The sequence below is a fragment of the Typopeltis vanoorti genome, chromosome 10 (assembly GCF_054136105.1).
Source record: "Typopeltis vanoorti isolate ZY-2024b chromosome 10, IOZ_Tvanoo_1.0, whole genome shotgun sequence".
In the NCBI taxonomy this organism is placed as follows: Eukaryota; Metazoa; Arthropoda; class Arachnida; order Uropygi; family Thelyphonidae; genus Typopeltis; species Typopeltis vanoorti.
Window position 1 is genome coordinate 69,606,114 of NC_143558.1, and position 18,573 is coordinate 69,624,686.

Here is an 18,573-nt window from a genome sequence, read left to right on the forward strand (position 1 = left end):
GTTGTGCAGCCACAATTAGATCTTCTAATTAGGACAATTAGATCACTAATTGTCCACAATTAGATCTTCTTCAAAATGCTCACTTAGAATGTTCTGTACAATTGCAGAGCACTTTATTTTTACCTTTGGCATAATTTGACTGTCTGGGATGATATTTTTGCAAAGATCTACTAGATGATCGAAACTGTTGAATGACGAGTGACAACAAAGAAATAATGCTAACCTACCTTCAAAGTTTGTGGATTCTTCAGACTTTTTCACAAGCCTATTTGTAATAGGAAAAGCCTTATATGGAACTGCAGCAAGATGTTTCTTAGTTTTGCTATGCTTTACAAGCTGACAATATTTAGCAGCTATATCACATCTGCAAAACTTACAGTATCCTTTTGTAGCATCACCAGGAACTTCACACAACGATTTACTAAACATTCCCATTTGCAACCACTCCCTCCTAAATTTTTGCTTGTAAGCTTTATTTTTCTCTTTGTCATTTTTGAAGAAGGGTATACAACTCTTTACTGCAACGAATTATGATCAGTCTTTGAAACTTCCCACTTGCTATTGTTAACTACCAACTAGAACACTGTGCAAAGACTAACTTGTAGCGGTGCTATCAACTTTAAGGCAACATAATGGCAGACTGTTGGGCCACGTGACTGAATGACGTCATCATGTATTTGAAACGTGTACAATACAATCTTTATCAAATGCGAACATCTGGAAAACTTTCCAAACAATTTCTTTAACAGTAAGTTATAAAAACAACTAAAAAGAGCTGAAACTAGTTCTGAAGGAGCTAGATTTGGAGCTAGGTGCTAGATTAAAATTTTTGGAGCTAGGGAAGAAAAAAAAGAGCTAGATCTAGCTCCAAAAGAGCTAAATTGGCAACACTGCTTGTCACCTGCTAGATAATTACCAGCCAAAATGAACATCTCTTTCATCTTCATTCTTTACATCCTTATGTCATCACTAACATCCTTAATCTTGACATCAGGGGAACATGATTTTGTCACACTCTCCTCAAGCAATCCTCTTATCAATGAATCATACAAAGTTTATTCTTATGCTTTCATTCTTTTTATACTCTGCTTTCCTCCCCTGGCATATCTCCCACATCTTATGCTTCTTTGTCATACTATCAGACAAGTATTTCTCCAACTACTTGATCTCGCATTTTTTTCTGTGGAAAACTCCACGTATGTGCACTATATTTTCTAATTACTATCTAGTCATTTTCTTCATATTCCACCATTTCATTCTTGCAATTACTTATACAACATCAACCCCACCATTCACAATCACATTTTCATGCATTTTGTCTTTCAACTCACTGCTATCATTCTTCTTACTCTCCCTCACTCTCCTGGCATTCACTCTAGAAACACTTACCACAAGCTCTCTCACCAGTTTCATTATCCTTTCATGAATCTCATTCTATGAAGTGAATACATTGTGCACACACTGTAGCTAACAAAATCACACAAACTGAAATTGTCCACTGTTATTTTACACATCAATGCCATGATGTAATTTACAGAATACTGTAAAAGTTTTAAAAACACACAAATAAGTAAACAACCTTTACAATTAAACAAACACGCATAAATAATAATAACAACAGAAAGAATGAGTAATTTATAGCTAAATTTCAAAAATAACTTTTCTTTTGGCACCAAAAATCACCAAGTGTAGCACCTCCCATCCTCTGCTGGCTTATCCCAAGTCACCTATACAGCTTCAAGAAGCACTGCACGATATCAAAGTTTTCAAACAGGTACACAATTCGTGATATCCAGTTGTGTCCAGTTAAGCATATTATGGGTTGGCAAGATAGATGTTTAGGTATTTCTTTTCTTCATTTGATACCTCAGTATGAAATGAAGAACAGATTTCTTCAGTTGCATTCAATTGGAGTGTCAGTTCTAGTTTTCCAGTTTCCTTCCCATCAGCCAGTGATTAAGTCTTCATGCATACAGCCTTACATGCCTTGTGAAATGTTAACAGATGTTATTGCATATTACAATGGTGACATCATCAGTATAATGCTCATCTTCAGATGTGGTTCTGTTGTGGATTCAAGTGATGTTATATCAAAATAAAATATCTTGGTTTGGCTACTTTTCTGAGTTAGCAAGAGATTTGGCTGGTGATTGTGTCCAGGAAGTTCTGTTGCTGATATTCATCCTTGATGGGAATGGATTTTGTTTGCATTCAGTAATTATTATTATTATCATTAATCTGACACCTCCAAGGATTTGTCACAGGAGGGCACCTTGCCCCACTCCACTGCATACATCTCCCTGTCTCCCTTACTGCTTAATTTTCACACTACACACAACCATCATTGCCGCCTACTGCCCATCACCACAAATAACAGTATTTTCTGACTGTAAATCACATATGTTCTAATAGCTAATTTGCCTGTACATGGGATGAAAAACCCGAGTTTCCAGGAGAAAAAAAAATCCTGCTACCTCCATATGAGATTGGCTAACTCACCTTCAATTGAAAAAATCCATATAAAGATTCCTCTCATCATGATGACAATTGAACTTATGCCTTTTTCCAGTTTAAAGACATGGTGTACCGTTGTTGTTGTTCTAATTGTGCTACAGTGGAGCTACATCATTAGAGCTAATTCTTCCTTCAATTGATAGATACTCATGAGTATAACACTCTGATTTGAAGTTACTGTTTTCAACTCATTTTTTTTTTTCTTATTCTTTGCATAATAGCAAAATTAGTTGTTTTGGTTATAAAGAACATTCTTTGTTTTGGGTTGTCTGTTCTTGTCACTAAGTATATGGACAGTTCTTCAGTTCTTTCTAATGTGAGTGACAAGAAATTAATAAATAAAAGTATTTTGTAATTTCATTTTTGTCAGTACTGATGATCTTTGGCAAGTTATTTAGTACATTTGACAAGAAATTATATTTTCGTTTAATCCTTTATCCAAATGTAAGCAAATAAAGTATGCATGTGAAGTGTCTTCATGACTAGACTACTTGTATATAGAGGATGTTCACTGTGAGTGTAAGCTTGCTCCACCTTTGCAACGAGTTGCCCGTATTGTACTACCTTACCCCAGTCCTGAAGATACTTCCAGGCACAAACTTTGTTTGCTCACACTTGGATAAAGGATTAAACTAAATTTATTATAGTCTAACCAAGTGAAAAATAAACTTTCAACATCTTTCTCTAAATCCAGAGTAATTTAATAAAAAAAGGTGGCACACCTTTTGGCAACTCCTATAGGTAGAGGTGACCTTGCTATTGCTTCTGCCTGGTATCTCCACATCTGTCTCCACATCTGGGCCTGGCTCCCACTGAAGAGACCCCCAATAAAGGTCGAAACTAGTCTGGGTAGCGGCCCCTTCCCTTAATGCATAACATCATACATATCTGCAAGGAGATGTGTTTTGCATTATGGGGAGATACTGAGATAGGAGTGATGTAAGCTTGCTCCACCTTTTCAAGGAGTTGCCCGTGTTGACCTTACCCCAGTCCTGAAGATACTTTCAGGCGCAAACTTTGTTTGCTCACACTTGGATAAAGGATTAAACTAAATTTATTATAATGACCAGTACTTTATACACTAGCACGACCACTTCCTTATCCCTACATGTTAGAGTACTTCTTATTGTAGCAGCACTAAGATATGCAAGTCTTTGCAACACTTGCAATATGCCCTCTAAGTCTGCTGTCAACCATCACTCTGAAATCTTGAATCTCATCGACTTCCTGCAGTACAGCACCATCAATATAGTACACAGCCTTATATTTCTGCACTCCAAAATGTAACACCTTGCACTTTGTAACAAAGTGTTACATTGTTACTACAATCCCATTCTTTTGTCTAAATCAAAAGTCTATTCAAATCTTCCTGAAAGGAATTAACATCTGCAATGCTACTTATAATTCTCCCCAAAATTGCATCATCAGCAAACATCTGAAGATCTCTAGTCAGTCCACATGATATATCATTTACAAACAAGTTAAACAGCAGGGGCCCAAGATCAGAACCCTGGAGCACACCACTGGTTACCCTTCTTTTTTGAGACACTGCTCCATCATACACAACCTGCTGGTGTTGTTCAGAGAGCCCATCTCTAACCAATATGTTATCTATTCCCATTATCTGCAACTTGTACATCAACTTATCACATGGTAATCTATCAAACGTCTTTGCAAAGTTCCAAGATTATCACTGTATGTGATTTTCCCTTATCTAACACACTTGTTACCTTATCATAAAATGAAAGTAAATTGCTAAATCAAGACCTACTCTTTACAAATCCATGCTGACCATCATGAAGAATGCTATGTCTATTAATCCAATCTTGTATTCTATTCCTAAATAATCTCTCCATCACCTTCACTACAACTGCAGTTATACAGACTGGTCTATAACTAGAAACTTCTGTCCTAGAACGGTGCTTGTGGAGTGGTACTATTTTGCCTTTTTTTTTTTACTGCTTAGGAATCTTACCCACTGCAAGACTCTTTAAACACCAGGTCAAGGTTATAGCTAACTGTTGCACACATTCCTTATGAATACATGGGTATATGTCATCCATTCCTACAGCCTTATTAACATCTAAACCCAATCAACACCTGATAAACCTCTAATTCTTTCATTTCCAGTTCTCCTAATACTTCTCTCCCTTCTATGTGTTGCACTGCATTATTTACACCAGCATGATATGCACACACACTGCTCAAATGCTCATTCAATAATTCCACTATATCCTTTGCAACTGTTATTCTGCTGCCATGACTATCCACCACTGTGAACCTGCCATAATTATTCTTTCTCTTGCTTGCCATATAGTGGAAAAATTACCCTGAGTTAACCTTGGCCTGACTAGCCAATCTTCTCTCATACTGCACCTTTTCTTTCTTTACCATGCTCGTCACCTTCCTAGCCTGCACCTTATACTTTTCATGGATCTGATCGCCACCAACTGTCTTGTACCTCCTCCATAACATTTTCTTTTCCAGCATAACTTGCTTGATTTTGCTGTTCATCCATTTCACAACCACTCGATTTACTCGCTTAACCCTCTGCATGCAGTCATACATTGCTTTTGTCAAATACTGCCTTATGAGTTTCCATGCATTTTCAACATCTTTTCTGCTCAGCTTATCTACCCAACATACTGATCCTAACTGACTACAGAGCTTCCTATAATCATCTGCTTTATACTTCCAAATGTATCCATTTTTGGCAGTGACCTTTTCTTGTTTCATCACTTCCCAAACAAGTACTTCATGATCACTCTCACCAACTGGCGGCAGTGTCAACACCTCATTAACAACTACATCTTGTGAAGTTATCACTAAATCCAAAACATTAAAGCCTCTAGTTGCTTCAGTCACATACTATTTTAGATATTTATTCCTTTGAAATTAAACAGATTTACTCTCCTTGTTCCCATACACTATTTCCTCTTTCCATTCTATATTCCTGTAACTAAACACTCCCATCAGGATCACCTTCTTTTTACATGTCCAGCCAATTTGCCTAAACATTTCGCAATCAGTATTCTGTACATTCCCTGGTCTATAACAGCATCCTATCAGATATACAAGCATGTTAATTTCAACTTCACATCACGCAGATTCTAAATCTGTGCTGGCACTATCAACTTCCTCTGCAGTCATTAGCAGCAATCCCCCGCCCCTCCTCTTTTCACATTTCTATCCTTCCAGAAAATTATATATCCTTCTATTCTATTCTGAACATCACATTCTCCTCAGACAACGAAGTTTCACTTATTCCAATTATCTTTGGGCTTACTGACTCAATCAATGCAACAAACTCAGCTGTCTTGTTTCGAATACTCCTTACATTTGTGTACAAACCTAACAACTCCTTTGTCTTTGAGGTCATTCTACCAGCACCAACATTCTCTATTCTAGCTGCTATACCACACCTCTCGTTGGTCTGACCACTCATCTCTGATCCTGACTTATTTCCATTCCTATCTATCTCATCCTCATCTTTATGCGTTCCATCACCTAGTGCTGCTGCAACCACATCTTCAACCTTATATTCATCTTCCTCCTGTTGTACAATCTGTTTAGTTGTGCTACCCTGCTTCACAAGTGGACTCTGATCATTTACTGCATTAATTTCTTGAATCTGTGACTTCTTAGAAAACAGTAGCCTTTCTAAATGCCCAACACTAAATCCATTCAAATGCAATCCATCAAATTTAAATTATTCCAACTTTCCTTCAAATTCATTCCATAGATTTACAGACTGAATTCCCTCATGCAACTCAACCATTTTGCTATTCATTATTTATACTCTCCTTGTCAATTCACTATTGTCATATCTGGGCAACATGCTAATGACTTTTCAAACATCACTATTATTCTTTATCTGCTGAAACAACTTCTTCAAGTCTCTATCAACTTGATTTTTTTTCCCCCAAACTAAATCATTTGTGTCCATGACTACCACTAATTTTGATGTCCACTCCTTCCTTTTCTGCTATGCATCAGTTATTTGCTTCATTGTTCCATCAGGAAAGCATGTTTTGTTATTAGTCATCACACTTCTAATGATCAATTCCCCCCCCCCCCCCCATACAACGATATATAACTATCGGTTGACTCTTTCTTCGTATATTAACTTTCTCATTGGCCAATCTCTTCTTTAGATGTTTAATATCCTCTTCCAGATGTTTCATTTCACTTTTCATTTTCATTAACACTTACCTAAGCTCTTCTACTACAGTCTCGATTCTTGCTCCCATTTCTAATCCGTCTAATCTATCAAGACATTTTTCACATATGTTAATGCTTTCCTTCTTTTTGCTTACCCAAACAGTCCACAAATCTTTAACATTTTTTGTGCATACATATAGCAATTTTTGCAATGCACCCACTGCAAAAAAATCCAAGGCAGAACTTGATCTTTCTGCTGAAGCTTTCCATGCTACCGATGTGCTCTTCTTTATGACTGACAAAAATGCTGCACAATTGGCAATAAAAATTAAAAAACTATTTTTTTTTTTTAGTACAGCCAAACCTGCTGCTATGTTAACTTGCAACGCTGATATAGTTATAGTGTTCAAATGACTGCAGGAAAGGCATGAGTCATAACAATGTGTTCTGAATGGTATTGACCATGTAAATATCTCTTTCTCTCTCTCTCTCACCACCCCATGTATTTTGAAACACGTAGCTGCTTTGTTTGAAGCACAGATTAGAGTATCACATATACATCCTAGACATATAGGACATGTAGACATTGATAGATGTGTAGACATACAGGGCATGGATTTGTATAATCATAGAAATCTATGAAGACTAGAAGATGACTACTGGTACAGACTCCATACAGACTAGAGAAGATGCACTATATGTAACTTCCTCTTCCTTACTGCCATCTGCAGTATTTTACCTAAAATGCTCAAGAGAAAACTAGCATTCATCAGTCACAGAGTCCAAGCAATACCTCATGTTAGATGTTCAGTAAACTGAATATCTAGCTATTGCTTGATTAGCATCACCACCACAGAGAACAAATAACTAGTTGGGTTAAACAGAGTTGAAACAGGATAATATTTTCCTCTGGACTAGAGAAGATAATATAAATTTTCTAATGTACTGAAAGTCACCCAGAAGTGTAATGTCTGTAACAATAAAAGACATGCTTTCTTTCAATACTGGACACTTTTTTATATTTTATAATCCATTTTACAAGTTTAGTAAAAATTAAAAAAAAAAGTTAGTTATACTAAAATTTTCTTTAACTTGTATGTGAATGGTATTTATCAATTGTAGAACATTTTTTTACTTATTTTTTAACAGTGCTGGGAATCTTGTGATTTAATGCATAAGAATTTTGAAATCTGGGGACATATATGTGGAATTAAACAGATCTGTGTAAGTAAATTAATATTCTTCACTGTTAATTAATTTAATTTGCTGGTATGATGAAGTGCTATTTTGTTTAAATTTTTATTAAAAAAAACAAACTTCAGTCTTAAGACTGAGAGATATTTTAACATCATTTCCTCAATTACAAAACCCAGACGCACAAAGCTTTTTTTTTTTTTTTGTCTTAATAGCTTTTAGTTTTTGGCTAAATTCATGGCTTTTTGTTTTTTGTTATGCAATTAAAAAAAATGCTCTCAGACAATGCATTCCAATCATTCACAACTCTCCATGCGAAAAACTTGTTTCTTACTCCCCTGCTCTCATTCACTTTATATAGCTGATGAAGTGCTATGGATGATCTCTTGTTCTCCCACCATTTTATGAAAAACCTCTTTGCCATTGATCCTATAACTCCTTACCAACCTGTATATCTCTGTCATATCACCCCTCTTCCTCTTACCCACTAGACTCTATAAATTTCATCTTCTTGACCTTTCTTCATATTCAACATTCCAGAGATCAGGAACTACATCAGTCAATTGCCTCTGGATCCTTTCCAACATCTCTTCATCCTTTTGAAAAACAGGTGACCAATCTGTGCACAGTATGTGGCCTAATCCATATGTCCATATGTGGCCTAATCAAAGCCTTATACAGTGGAATCAGAATCTTCTTACTTCTACAAGTTGGTGTCTTCTGCATCATTGTCAGAAGTTGTGTTGCTCACAATTTTAGCAGTGTGTCCTCTTAATTTTAGATCCTTATCCACCATCACTCCAAGATCTCTTATTTCCTTTACCTCCAACAATATTATTAACATACCTCGATGGAATCAAGAGACTCATTGTGATAAGTCCCTCTCTCACATGCACAGTTCATCATACCTTGACTTAAATGCATTCATCTGTACCTGTACTCACCACACTCTCAGGCAATTCATTTCAATCAACCATCACTCTCCATGCAAAAAATCTACTGCTCATCTCTTGCTCACCCCAACCTTACACAACTTCCATGGATGGCTTGTTCTCCTCCCTGTCTCTGGGTATCGTCAAAAAAATCTCATCCATGTTAATCTGGTAATTACCCCTTACCAACTTATACATCTCGATTATCTCTTCCTTCTATCCACTAGGCTCTGAAATTTTCATTCTCTCAATCTTTCCAGAGACCAGAAACCAACTTAGTGACTCATCTCTGGACCCTCTCCAACATCTCATCATCCTTTTGAAAATTAAGCAACCAAATCAATGGCATCAAAACATCTTTACTTTTAAACATCAGTGTTCTTTGCATCATTCCCTTAATCTGCTATGTTGTCCTCACAGTTTTAGCAAAGTGTCCATGAAATTAAGTCTCTATCCACTATATCCTAAAATATTCCCGCCAATCTTATACTCTGCATTCCTACTTTGCTTCTCAAATTTAAAACCTTCCACTTAGTAATGTTAAACTGACATCCCACATACTAGCCCATTTACAGAGTCTATTTAGGTCCTTTTTGCAAAGCTACATCTGCTGTACTTATAACACTTCCCCAACTTTGCATCATCTGCAAACAACTGCATATTACCATTTAAGCCCTTTCTAATGTCATTTACATACAAATTAAATAACACTGATCCCAAAAAACAGAGCCCTGGAGCACATCACTAGTGACTTTCATCTTCTGAGATATCACTTCCCCATACGCAACTGCTGCTGATATCTATCAGACAGCGACTCTCCAGTCCATTGCATTAATCTACTATCCAGCCCCATCTGTTCCAATTTGACTACTAGTTTGTCACATGGCAGTCTCTTGAAAGCCTATGAAAAATTCAAATATACTATTGTATATGAATCCCCCTTGTCCGATGTTGTCACCTTGTTATAATAAGTAAGCAGATATATCCCCATCAAGAGTAAATTCTACATCTCATCTTCATTTTACAAATTTTAAAACCGTACATTTCGCTTTATGAAATCCACTCATATGATGCTTTTCAGTTATGACCAATTCTCATTTAAACAATGCTGAATTCACTCATATGAAGTGATTAGCAATATGATTCTCCTGCGAATCAATCAATGCATAGCTTTTTTGTGTGTGTGTGTGTGAATTATTTGTTTTAATTTTGTTTGCTTTTAATTTACTGTGAATTATTACCATTCTTGCCAAATGAGTCGCCTTACTGACTGGCTCTTTATATTCCTCATGCGATTGACTGCTACCATTATTCATCTTGTGCTGCATCCACAGTATGCTCTTCTTCCAAAATTTCATAATCAATGTCTTTTATTGATCTTTGACACCTGTTTTATTTATTCTCTTGACCTTCAGAATGCATTGGCACATCAATGTTGTTGAATATCTTTTGGTCAGTTCCCATGCTGCATTTATCTCCCACCTGCCTAACACCTCATTCAATATTATACTTCCAAGCTGTCTACAAAGCTTTTTCATAATCACCAGCCTTGTAATTCCATATATCCTCACAGAAGTCGTCATATGGCTAGCCACAAGCCAGGTGATCACTTTATGATCACCTGGGTTGTGGCTACTGCTAATTCTCACCTACTGGAAGAAGTGCAAAGCTCCACTCATAATCACATCCTCTGACCTGATCAGATCTAAAACTCTCAATCCTTGTGTGAACTCCTTTACATACATTCTAAGATAGTTGTTGTCTCTTTTAAGAACTCAAGAAATTATTTTCCTTATTCCCAAATCCTATCTCTTCATTGTAATCCATACTGTCATAATTAAAATCACACATAATAATCATCCTTTCCTTATTCAATAATTACTAAAGTTGACTATAAATTTCTTCATCACCACCCTCCACATTCCCTGCCTATCGCATCATCTGATTAAATAGCTTTTCCTGTCAACCTCCACCTCACGCTGTACTGTTTCAAAACCATTGCCACTCTCCACATCTCCACTTTGTGCAGGTATAATTTGCCTGCACAAAGTGGAGGCAAATTATGTGTAAATCTATGTGTAATTTCTTAATGAATCTCCTGCAAAAATCCTAAATACATTTGTATTTAGGATTTACAAGGTAATATTACAAAATTGGTACAACCACGTAACTGATAACACAGGCAAGAATTTTCACAATGTTATACAGTATATCTCTTTGATAAATTTTAAATGTGTTCGGTTTCATTTAAATGAACTTTATAGTTTTATTATGTATTTATACTTAAATTTTACATACTTCAAATATTTTACAAATTTTATTATTTGTTACATACTTAAATTTTATCAAGTTAATGGAAAACTTATACTTTAAAGTTAATTATAGTTGAATTTTATAGTTTATTATTGCTAATAATAGTTAAAAGAGTTGCTGTATTAAAGTAAAGCGTTCTTCTTAAATGCGTAGTAATTAAGGCATATTAAGGATCACCAAAATAATATAAAATTAAAAAATAAAACATTAATTTACATTACAGATGCCAGGATGTGTACAAGCTTGTAAATTTAAATCCAAAAAGGAAAGCGGTAAGATTTAAATATTATTATTATTATTATTATTATTATTATTATACTATTAGACCAGTGGTGTGCTGCGAGATTCAGTGCTGGAACCACTACTGTGTAATTTGTACATAAATGATATAGGAAATATTCAGTTGTTTGCTGCTGATGCAAAATTAGGTAAAGTAATAGTTAATCAAGGTAATGTGGAGAGCTTGCAGGAAGATTTAAACAGGCTGTCTGTATGGGCAAAAGTTAATGGGTGTCAGTTTAATGTCGAGAAATGTAAAGTTATGCATTTTGGGATAAAAAGATTACAAGCTGTTTATCACATTGATGACACTGTACTCCAGGAATTAGATAAAGCTAGAGATTTAGGGGTGGTGGTAGACAGAGTTAAAGTTTAGAGGACATATTGCTAAGGTAGCACATAAGATTACTTGGCTAGTAAAGAATACATTAACAAGTTCAGATAAGAAAGTTGTCATTCCTCTTTAAGGCCTTGATACGTTCACATCTAGATTACTGTGCTCAAGTCTGGTCCCCTGAGTTTCTAGGGAATGAGGAAACAATGGAGAGGATTCAGAGGTGAGTGACCAAGATCGTGAGTTGCCTATGGAATGTTCCCTATGAGGATAGATTGAGGGTGTGTGGATTGCAGAAGTTGGTTGATAGGATAAAAAGAGGGGATATGATATAAACATTTAAGTTGCTTAAAGGGTTTTATAGAATAGATGTAGGGGGAAATGTTTCAGCACTTGGCTAGAGGGACCAGAACAAGGGATCATCCCTGGAAGTTGAATAAAGGTGTGGTTAATAGGGGTATGAGGACTAGATTTTTTTTTGCTTGGAGAGTTGTGAATGAATGGAATGGGTTGCCAAATTCAGTTGTGAGTGCTTTTTTTTTGTTAATGGGTTCAAGGAGATGTATGATAGACTGTGTGGATAGATTGGGTCTCCCGTGATGAGTCTTCATATTCCATGGAGGTATCTATATAATAATAAATAATATGGGTAATTCCAAGGAGTCAGAAGACTCATCATGGAAGAGCCATTATTCACAGTACCTAATTATGATTATTATTTTTTTTTTATTACGCGACACCTCCAGGAAGTCTATAGACTCATTGAGGGAGGGCACCTACTCTACAACTCTGTCTCCACCACTCAATCCACCAACTACAACGAACCACAACCACCTCTGGCAACCTATTCTCCCATTCATCACCCTTCAAACAAAAAAATCTAGTCTTAACACCACTGCTAACCACATTTTTACATAATTTCCATGAATGATCCCTTCTTCTTTTCCTTTCTTGCCATGCACTGAAAAAAAGTCTTCAGTGTCAATCCTATAAAACACCTTTAGTAACTTAAATATTTCTATCATGTCTCCTGTAATTCACCTGTCAGTTAATTTTTGAAGCCACCGGCTATTAATCTATTATTATAGAGAGCATTGATATCACGATAACATATTTTTTTTTTTTTTTTAAATATTTACTGTGGTGTGTTAGGGCAAGCTTGTACAAGCTGGCTGTTAAATTTTTAAGAATTCTGTGAGTTAAACCATTCTATTGTTAAACCAACAATCTCCGTAAACTCTAGAGTAGCATGCACTTCTATTTGCAATGGCTATATAGAAGCTTATCACAACTGGGTGATGATACAATGCAACATGCCACGTGAATAGCAAAATATATCACAAAAGAAATTAAAATAAAGATATTAAGAAAATGAAAATGCCAAAATCTTCATTGACATCATAATTGACAAAGCATTTACAACATCAAACAAGAGCATTATAGCATTCTTTCCACTGCGCAATTCAATTTGCTCTTATGCTAGTAATGTCACTGTCATTTTAAATAAATTAGTATCTACTACATCTGAATGCACTTTTAATACATTATTATCTACTTTAAATAACTGTGGCCTTTAATAATAAATATTTGAAAGCAAATTTAATAGCATTTTTGTTCTGAAGGTGATTATACATGTTGTGAAGAAAATCTCAAGTAGCTGCTAAGCTGTTATATAATTTTCAAAAATTTGTCATTTGACACTATTTAAATGAATTATTAGACATTAAATTAGAGATTAGACACTGAATGGAATGTCTAATCTCTTTCCTGGTTGGTGAGAGTGATCATTAAATTATCACCTGGGTTGCACACAGTCACATGAGGACTTCTATAAAGAAGGGATATATGGAACTACATGGCTGATAATTATGAAAGCTTAGGAAAAAGATGCTGATTGGGCATTAATCAAGACGTATTTCACAGCAGAAATGTCTGAATGCATTCTAAAGGTGAAAAGGCTAAATAAGGTGGGGATAAAATAGACAAATGAAGAGATTAAGTGTGAAATCTGGAAAAGAAGCCATGGTGGTTACAACACAAGATGAATGTTGGTAATAATCAGTTGCATGAAGAGTTCAAAGAGCAAGCCAGGAAGGTAACTTGGTTTGTAAAGACAGCAGAGGTGCAGTATGAGAAGAAAGTAGCTAATCAAGCTAAGAAAAATTCTATTGAGTTCTTTTGATATATGGCAAGTAGAAGAAAAAATGACCATGGAAGAATAATGCTGGTTGATGATAAGAGCATATTGGTAACTGATGCAGAGGATATAATTTGCAGGCAGTGGGTTGGGAAAGGAGACTCTTGTTTTCTTTGATTTAAAAGAGCCTGTATATTGTATTCCTTGCTAAACACATAAGGGGAAAGACTGTAGCAGGGATGAAGGAGGAGGAGAAAAAAACTTGTTCTGTGGATTTCAAGATGTACTGTGAGGGGATGTTAGGTGGCCCCCACATGTGTTCTATTGGACTTAGTACTGAGTGAAGAATTATTGATGCTATTTGATATGAACATTTGCCATGGAAAAATTTATAGAATACACGAATTGCAGAAATCAAACACCTGTGCAAAAATGGGAGGAGTGAGTTGGTAAGAGATGGATTATTAATCAATATAATTGCCCTCCTCTGTATTAATTGAAGCATTTTGAGGGACTCTTAGGGCTCTCACTCCAAATGTGAGAGAAAAATATTTAATAGATGGGCTGATTTGTGATTTGTATAAGTAACATTGAAAAAGTCAAAGTATTCAATGAATAGTTTATCAGCGTATTTCACCCTTGTGAAGGCAACATCATAAAAAACTGGAGTGTAGAAGGTGGAGAAGGGATTGATGGTGAATGAGCAGGAAGTATACAAGAAATTAAGTAACCTTGATATTAATAAGGCAGTAGAACTTGACAATATATATCACTGCATGTCTTGGAGGAATGCTCTAGGGAATTAACAGCACCTTTGGCACACCTGTTTAACATGAATCTTGCAATAGGGCAAGTTCCAAAGGAGTAGAAGGTGGAAAAAATTGTTCCACTTCAAAAAGGGAGAGGATGGAATAAGCACAAGGCTACAGACTATAGGCCAGTCTGTGTGTCCAGAGTAAGGTGTTAGAGTAGTTGGTGAGGACTAGGATTCAGAAATGGGTTGATAATAGCAGTATTCTTTATTGATGGTCAGCATGGGTGTATTAGGGGAAGGCATGTTTTAGCAATCTGCTTATGTATTACAACAAGGTGACAAATTCATTTGATAAAGGAGATGCATATACAGTGGCATAGTTGGATTTTTCAAAGGCCTTAGACTGCCACATGACAAACTGGTAACTAAATTAAAACAGATGAGATTAGATAAGATTAGTGAGTTGGATAACTCACAAGTCTTATCTAATCTAATCTTATGTACAGCCAATCTGCAGATACTTATTCAGATAAGTATCAGCAGGTTGTGTATGGAGGAGTGGTATCCAATAAGAAGATGATCACTAGTGGAGTGTTACAAGGATTTTGTTTAACTTACATGCTAATGACATTGGGAACAGCTTAACTAGGGATATGTAGGTGTTTACTGATGATGCAAAGTCAAGAAGAAGAACTATGAGAAGTACAACAGATGTGGTATTGCAGGAGGATCTCAATGGACTGTATTTTTTTTTTTTTTTTATTATTATTACGGGCAGCTAAAAGGAGTCCTTAGACTCATCGAGGGAGGCCCAGCATCATGTCAAGAACAACTATTCAACATTCACATAGTATCTATCATACTTCTCCTTGAACTCTTTTACAGTCATGGCACCCACAACAGACTCTGGCCTTATTCCACTCATTTATCCCTCTCCAAGTAAAAAACCTAGCTCTAACACCCTTGCTAACCACACTCTTACCAAGCTTCCACGGATGCCCCCCCCCCCAGGCGTCCCACTACCAGTCCTATTCTCAAAAAAATCTTCTGAATTAATCTTATAGAAACCCTTCAGTAATTTGAATGTCTCAATCATATCACCCCTCCTTCGCCTATCGTCCAATTTCTGCAGTCCACAAATCTTCAACCTGTTCTCATAAGGTACATTCCATAGTCCTGCTATTATCTTGGTTACTCTTCTCTGGATCCTCTCCACCTCCTACCCATCAAGAAGAAACCCTGGTGCCCATATCTGGGCACAGTAGTCAAGATGGGGTCTTATCAAGGCTCAATACAGAGGAACAATAACCTGTTCGTCTCTGCTCGTTAAAGTGTTTTTCAGCAACCAAGTGATTTGATGAGCTGATTTTGCCACTTTTGCAATGTGTTCCCTAAACTTCAACTCCCTATCCACTAACACTCCCAAATCCCTGGCCTCGTCAATCTCCTGGAGTACAGTTCCACCAATGTGATATACTGCTACTAATCTTTTCATCCTCAAAATGCAAAACCTTACATTTTTCCACATTAAATTGACATCCATTTTCCTTAGCCCAGTCCTCCAAACTATTCAAATCATCCTGCAAAATTTTGACATCCTGAGCATTCCTTATTGCTCTACCTAATTTTGCATCATCTGCAAACAGATGCACAATTCCTCTCAGATCCTTTCCTATATCGTTAATGAACAAATTAAACAGTAGCGGTCCAAGAACAGAACCCTGCGGCACACCGCTAGTCACAGGCAGTCTTTTGGACTCTACTCCTGAATAAACTACTCTGATATCTCTCGATCAACCACCCTCCGATCCATCTCACCAATCCTATATCCATCCATATGCTGCAGTTTACTGATTAGAATTCCATGTGGTATCCTGTCAAAGGCCTTAGCAAGGTCCAGTAGAATCACTGTAAACCCATTACCCTTATCCAGTTCAGCTGTCACTGTGTTATAAAACGTGAGCAAGTTATTGAGGCATGATCTACCCTTTACAAAACCATGCTGTCCCCCCATAGAGTATCCCATTTTCACCTATCCAATCTTGTATTTTCCTCTTGACTATTTTCTCCAAGACCTTGACAACGATTCCTGATATGCTGATCAGTCGGTAAGTTACAACTTGAAACCTCCTTTATGCAGTGGAACTATTTTCCCTTCTTTCCACCCCCTTGGGACTAACCCAGATCTAACCCGAGACTCAAATTAAACAAAATGGTCAAAAGCACTGACAATTCTTTAGCCTCTTCTCGTATACTAGCTGGTATACCATCCAATCCCGCAGATGAGTTGACATTGAGGTTTTGTAATAGACTATTCCCCTCCACTTCTTCACCACAATTCCCATATAAGCTGTTTGGTCTTGCATTTCTGCAATTCGGTTACCTCCCTACCATCAGCATTCTTTATAATCAATCTGCCGTATATATTTTTCTTTTACTTGCAACATATCGAAAAAACTGTTTGGGATTCTCTTTAGCCTGCATGGCTAATGTTCTTTCATAATCCGCTTCTGCTAGGGCAAGTTCCAAAGGAGTAGAAGGTGGAAAGAATTGTTCCATTTCAAATAGGGAGAGGATGGAATAAGCACAAGGCTACAAACTATAGGCCAGTCTGTGTGTCCAGAGTAAGGTATTAGAGTAGTTGGTGAGGACTAGGATTCAGAAATGGGTTGATAATAGCAGTATTCTTTATGATGGTCAGCATGGGTGTATTAGGGGAAGGCATGTATGAGTGGACAAGTGAGGGGAGCTATCATTTTAATGCTGCAAAGTGTAAGGTACTGAAATTTGGCATGCAAGGTTAGGATGCAGATTAGAAATATACAATTAATGGAGAAATTTTGAAGGAGATGAAAGAGATGAGAGATCTGAGCGTAATGTGGACAGAGACTTGAAGTTTAGGGGATCATATTTCTAAAACTGTAAGAACATCACAACAGATTATGATAATAATAATAATTAATATTAGTAGTATATTATTTGATATCTCCCTAGAATCTGGAGATTCGCCACTCTCCATGCAAAAAATCTAATCTGCACACCCTTACTAACCACACTCTTAAACCCATACCCTTTCAACCTAATTTCATAGGGAACATTCAGCAAACTTGTCACTAGCTTGGTCTCTCTCATCTCATCTCTGTACCTCCTCCTGATCCCCCCCCCCCCCAAGAAATCCAGTTCACAAAATCTGTGCTCACAGTAGTAAAGATGTGGCCGAATCATAGCCTTATAAAGAGTGATAATAACTTCTCTATCTTTACTTATTAGCATGTTTTTCAAACTCCAAGTAATCTTCTGAGTTATTTTATCAATTTTGCAATATGCCCTCTGAACTTCAACTCTGTCCACCATTATCCCTAAGTCTCTAGCCTCATCAATTTCCTGCAATTGGAAATAATGAGATAGACATTGACATGCAGAAGCAAAGAGGTTATGGTTATGTTGCAAACTTTTGTGTGCAAATTTGGTCTCCTGATTTTCAAGGGGATGAGGAGGTATTGAAGGGGTCCAGAGAAGATTTGCTAACTCAGTGTCAGGTCTGTGGAATGTAAGATACAAGGAGTGATTGAGGGAATGCAACTTGCAGAGCCTTTTGATAGAAGGAGAGGAAATATGATTGAGACATGAGTTGCTGAGGGATTGTTACCAGATTAATGTGGAGATTTTTCATAGAGTAGAGGGAGGCAAGAACTAGAGGCCATTCCAAAGGAGGGTTTTTTAGGGGAGTGAAGAGCAGTTTCTTTGCATGTAGAGTGATTGGTGAGTGGAATGCATTGTTTGAGAGTGTGGTGAATACAGAGACTGAGTGAGTTTAAGGCACATTTTGATTAACTTTTTGAACAAGAGAGTGTATGGACCTCCTGCGATGAGTCCTTTTGATTCCATGGAAGTCAGATGTTAATAATAAATCTTCAATGGCAATTATCACTTGACAGTGCAATATTTGAAATAA

The 18,573-nt window shown here is 36.6% G+C and overlaps 1 protein-coding gene across 3 annotated transcripts in view; it reads left to right on the forward strand.

Moving 5' to 3' along the window:
• Positions 1-18,573, forward strand: part of LOC150102492 (uncharacterized) — a 177,207-nt gene that overhangs the window by 66,440 nt on the left and 92,194 nt on the right. For all 3 annotated transcript variants that reach the window (XM_090399429.1, XM_090399428.1, XM_090399427.1), the window contains 2 exons: positions 7,825-7,899; positions 11,338-11,386. In XM_090399429.1, the coding sequence (XP_090255555.1) occupies positions 7,825-7,899; positions 11,338-11,386 (124 nt within the window). The remainder of the gene's footprint in view (positions 1-7,824; positions 7,900-11,337; positions 11,387-18,573) is intronic.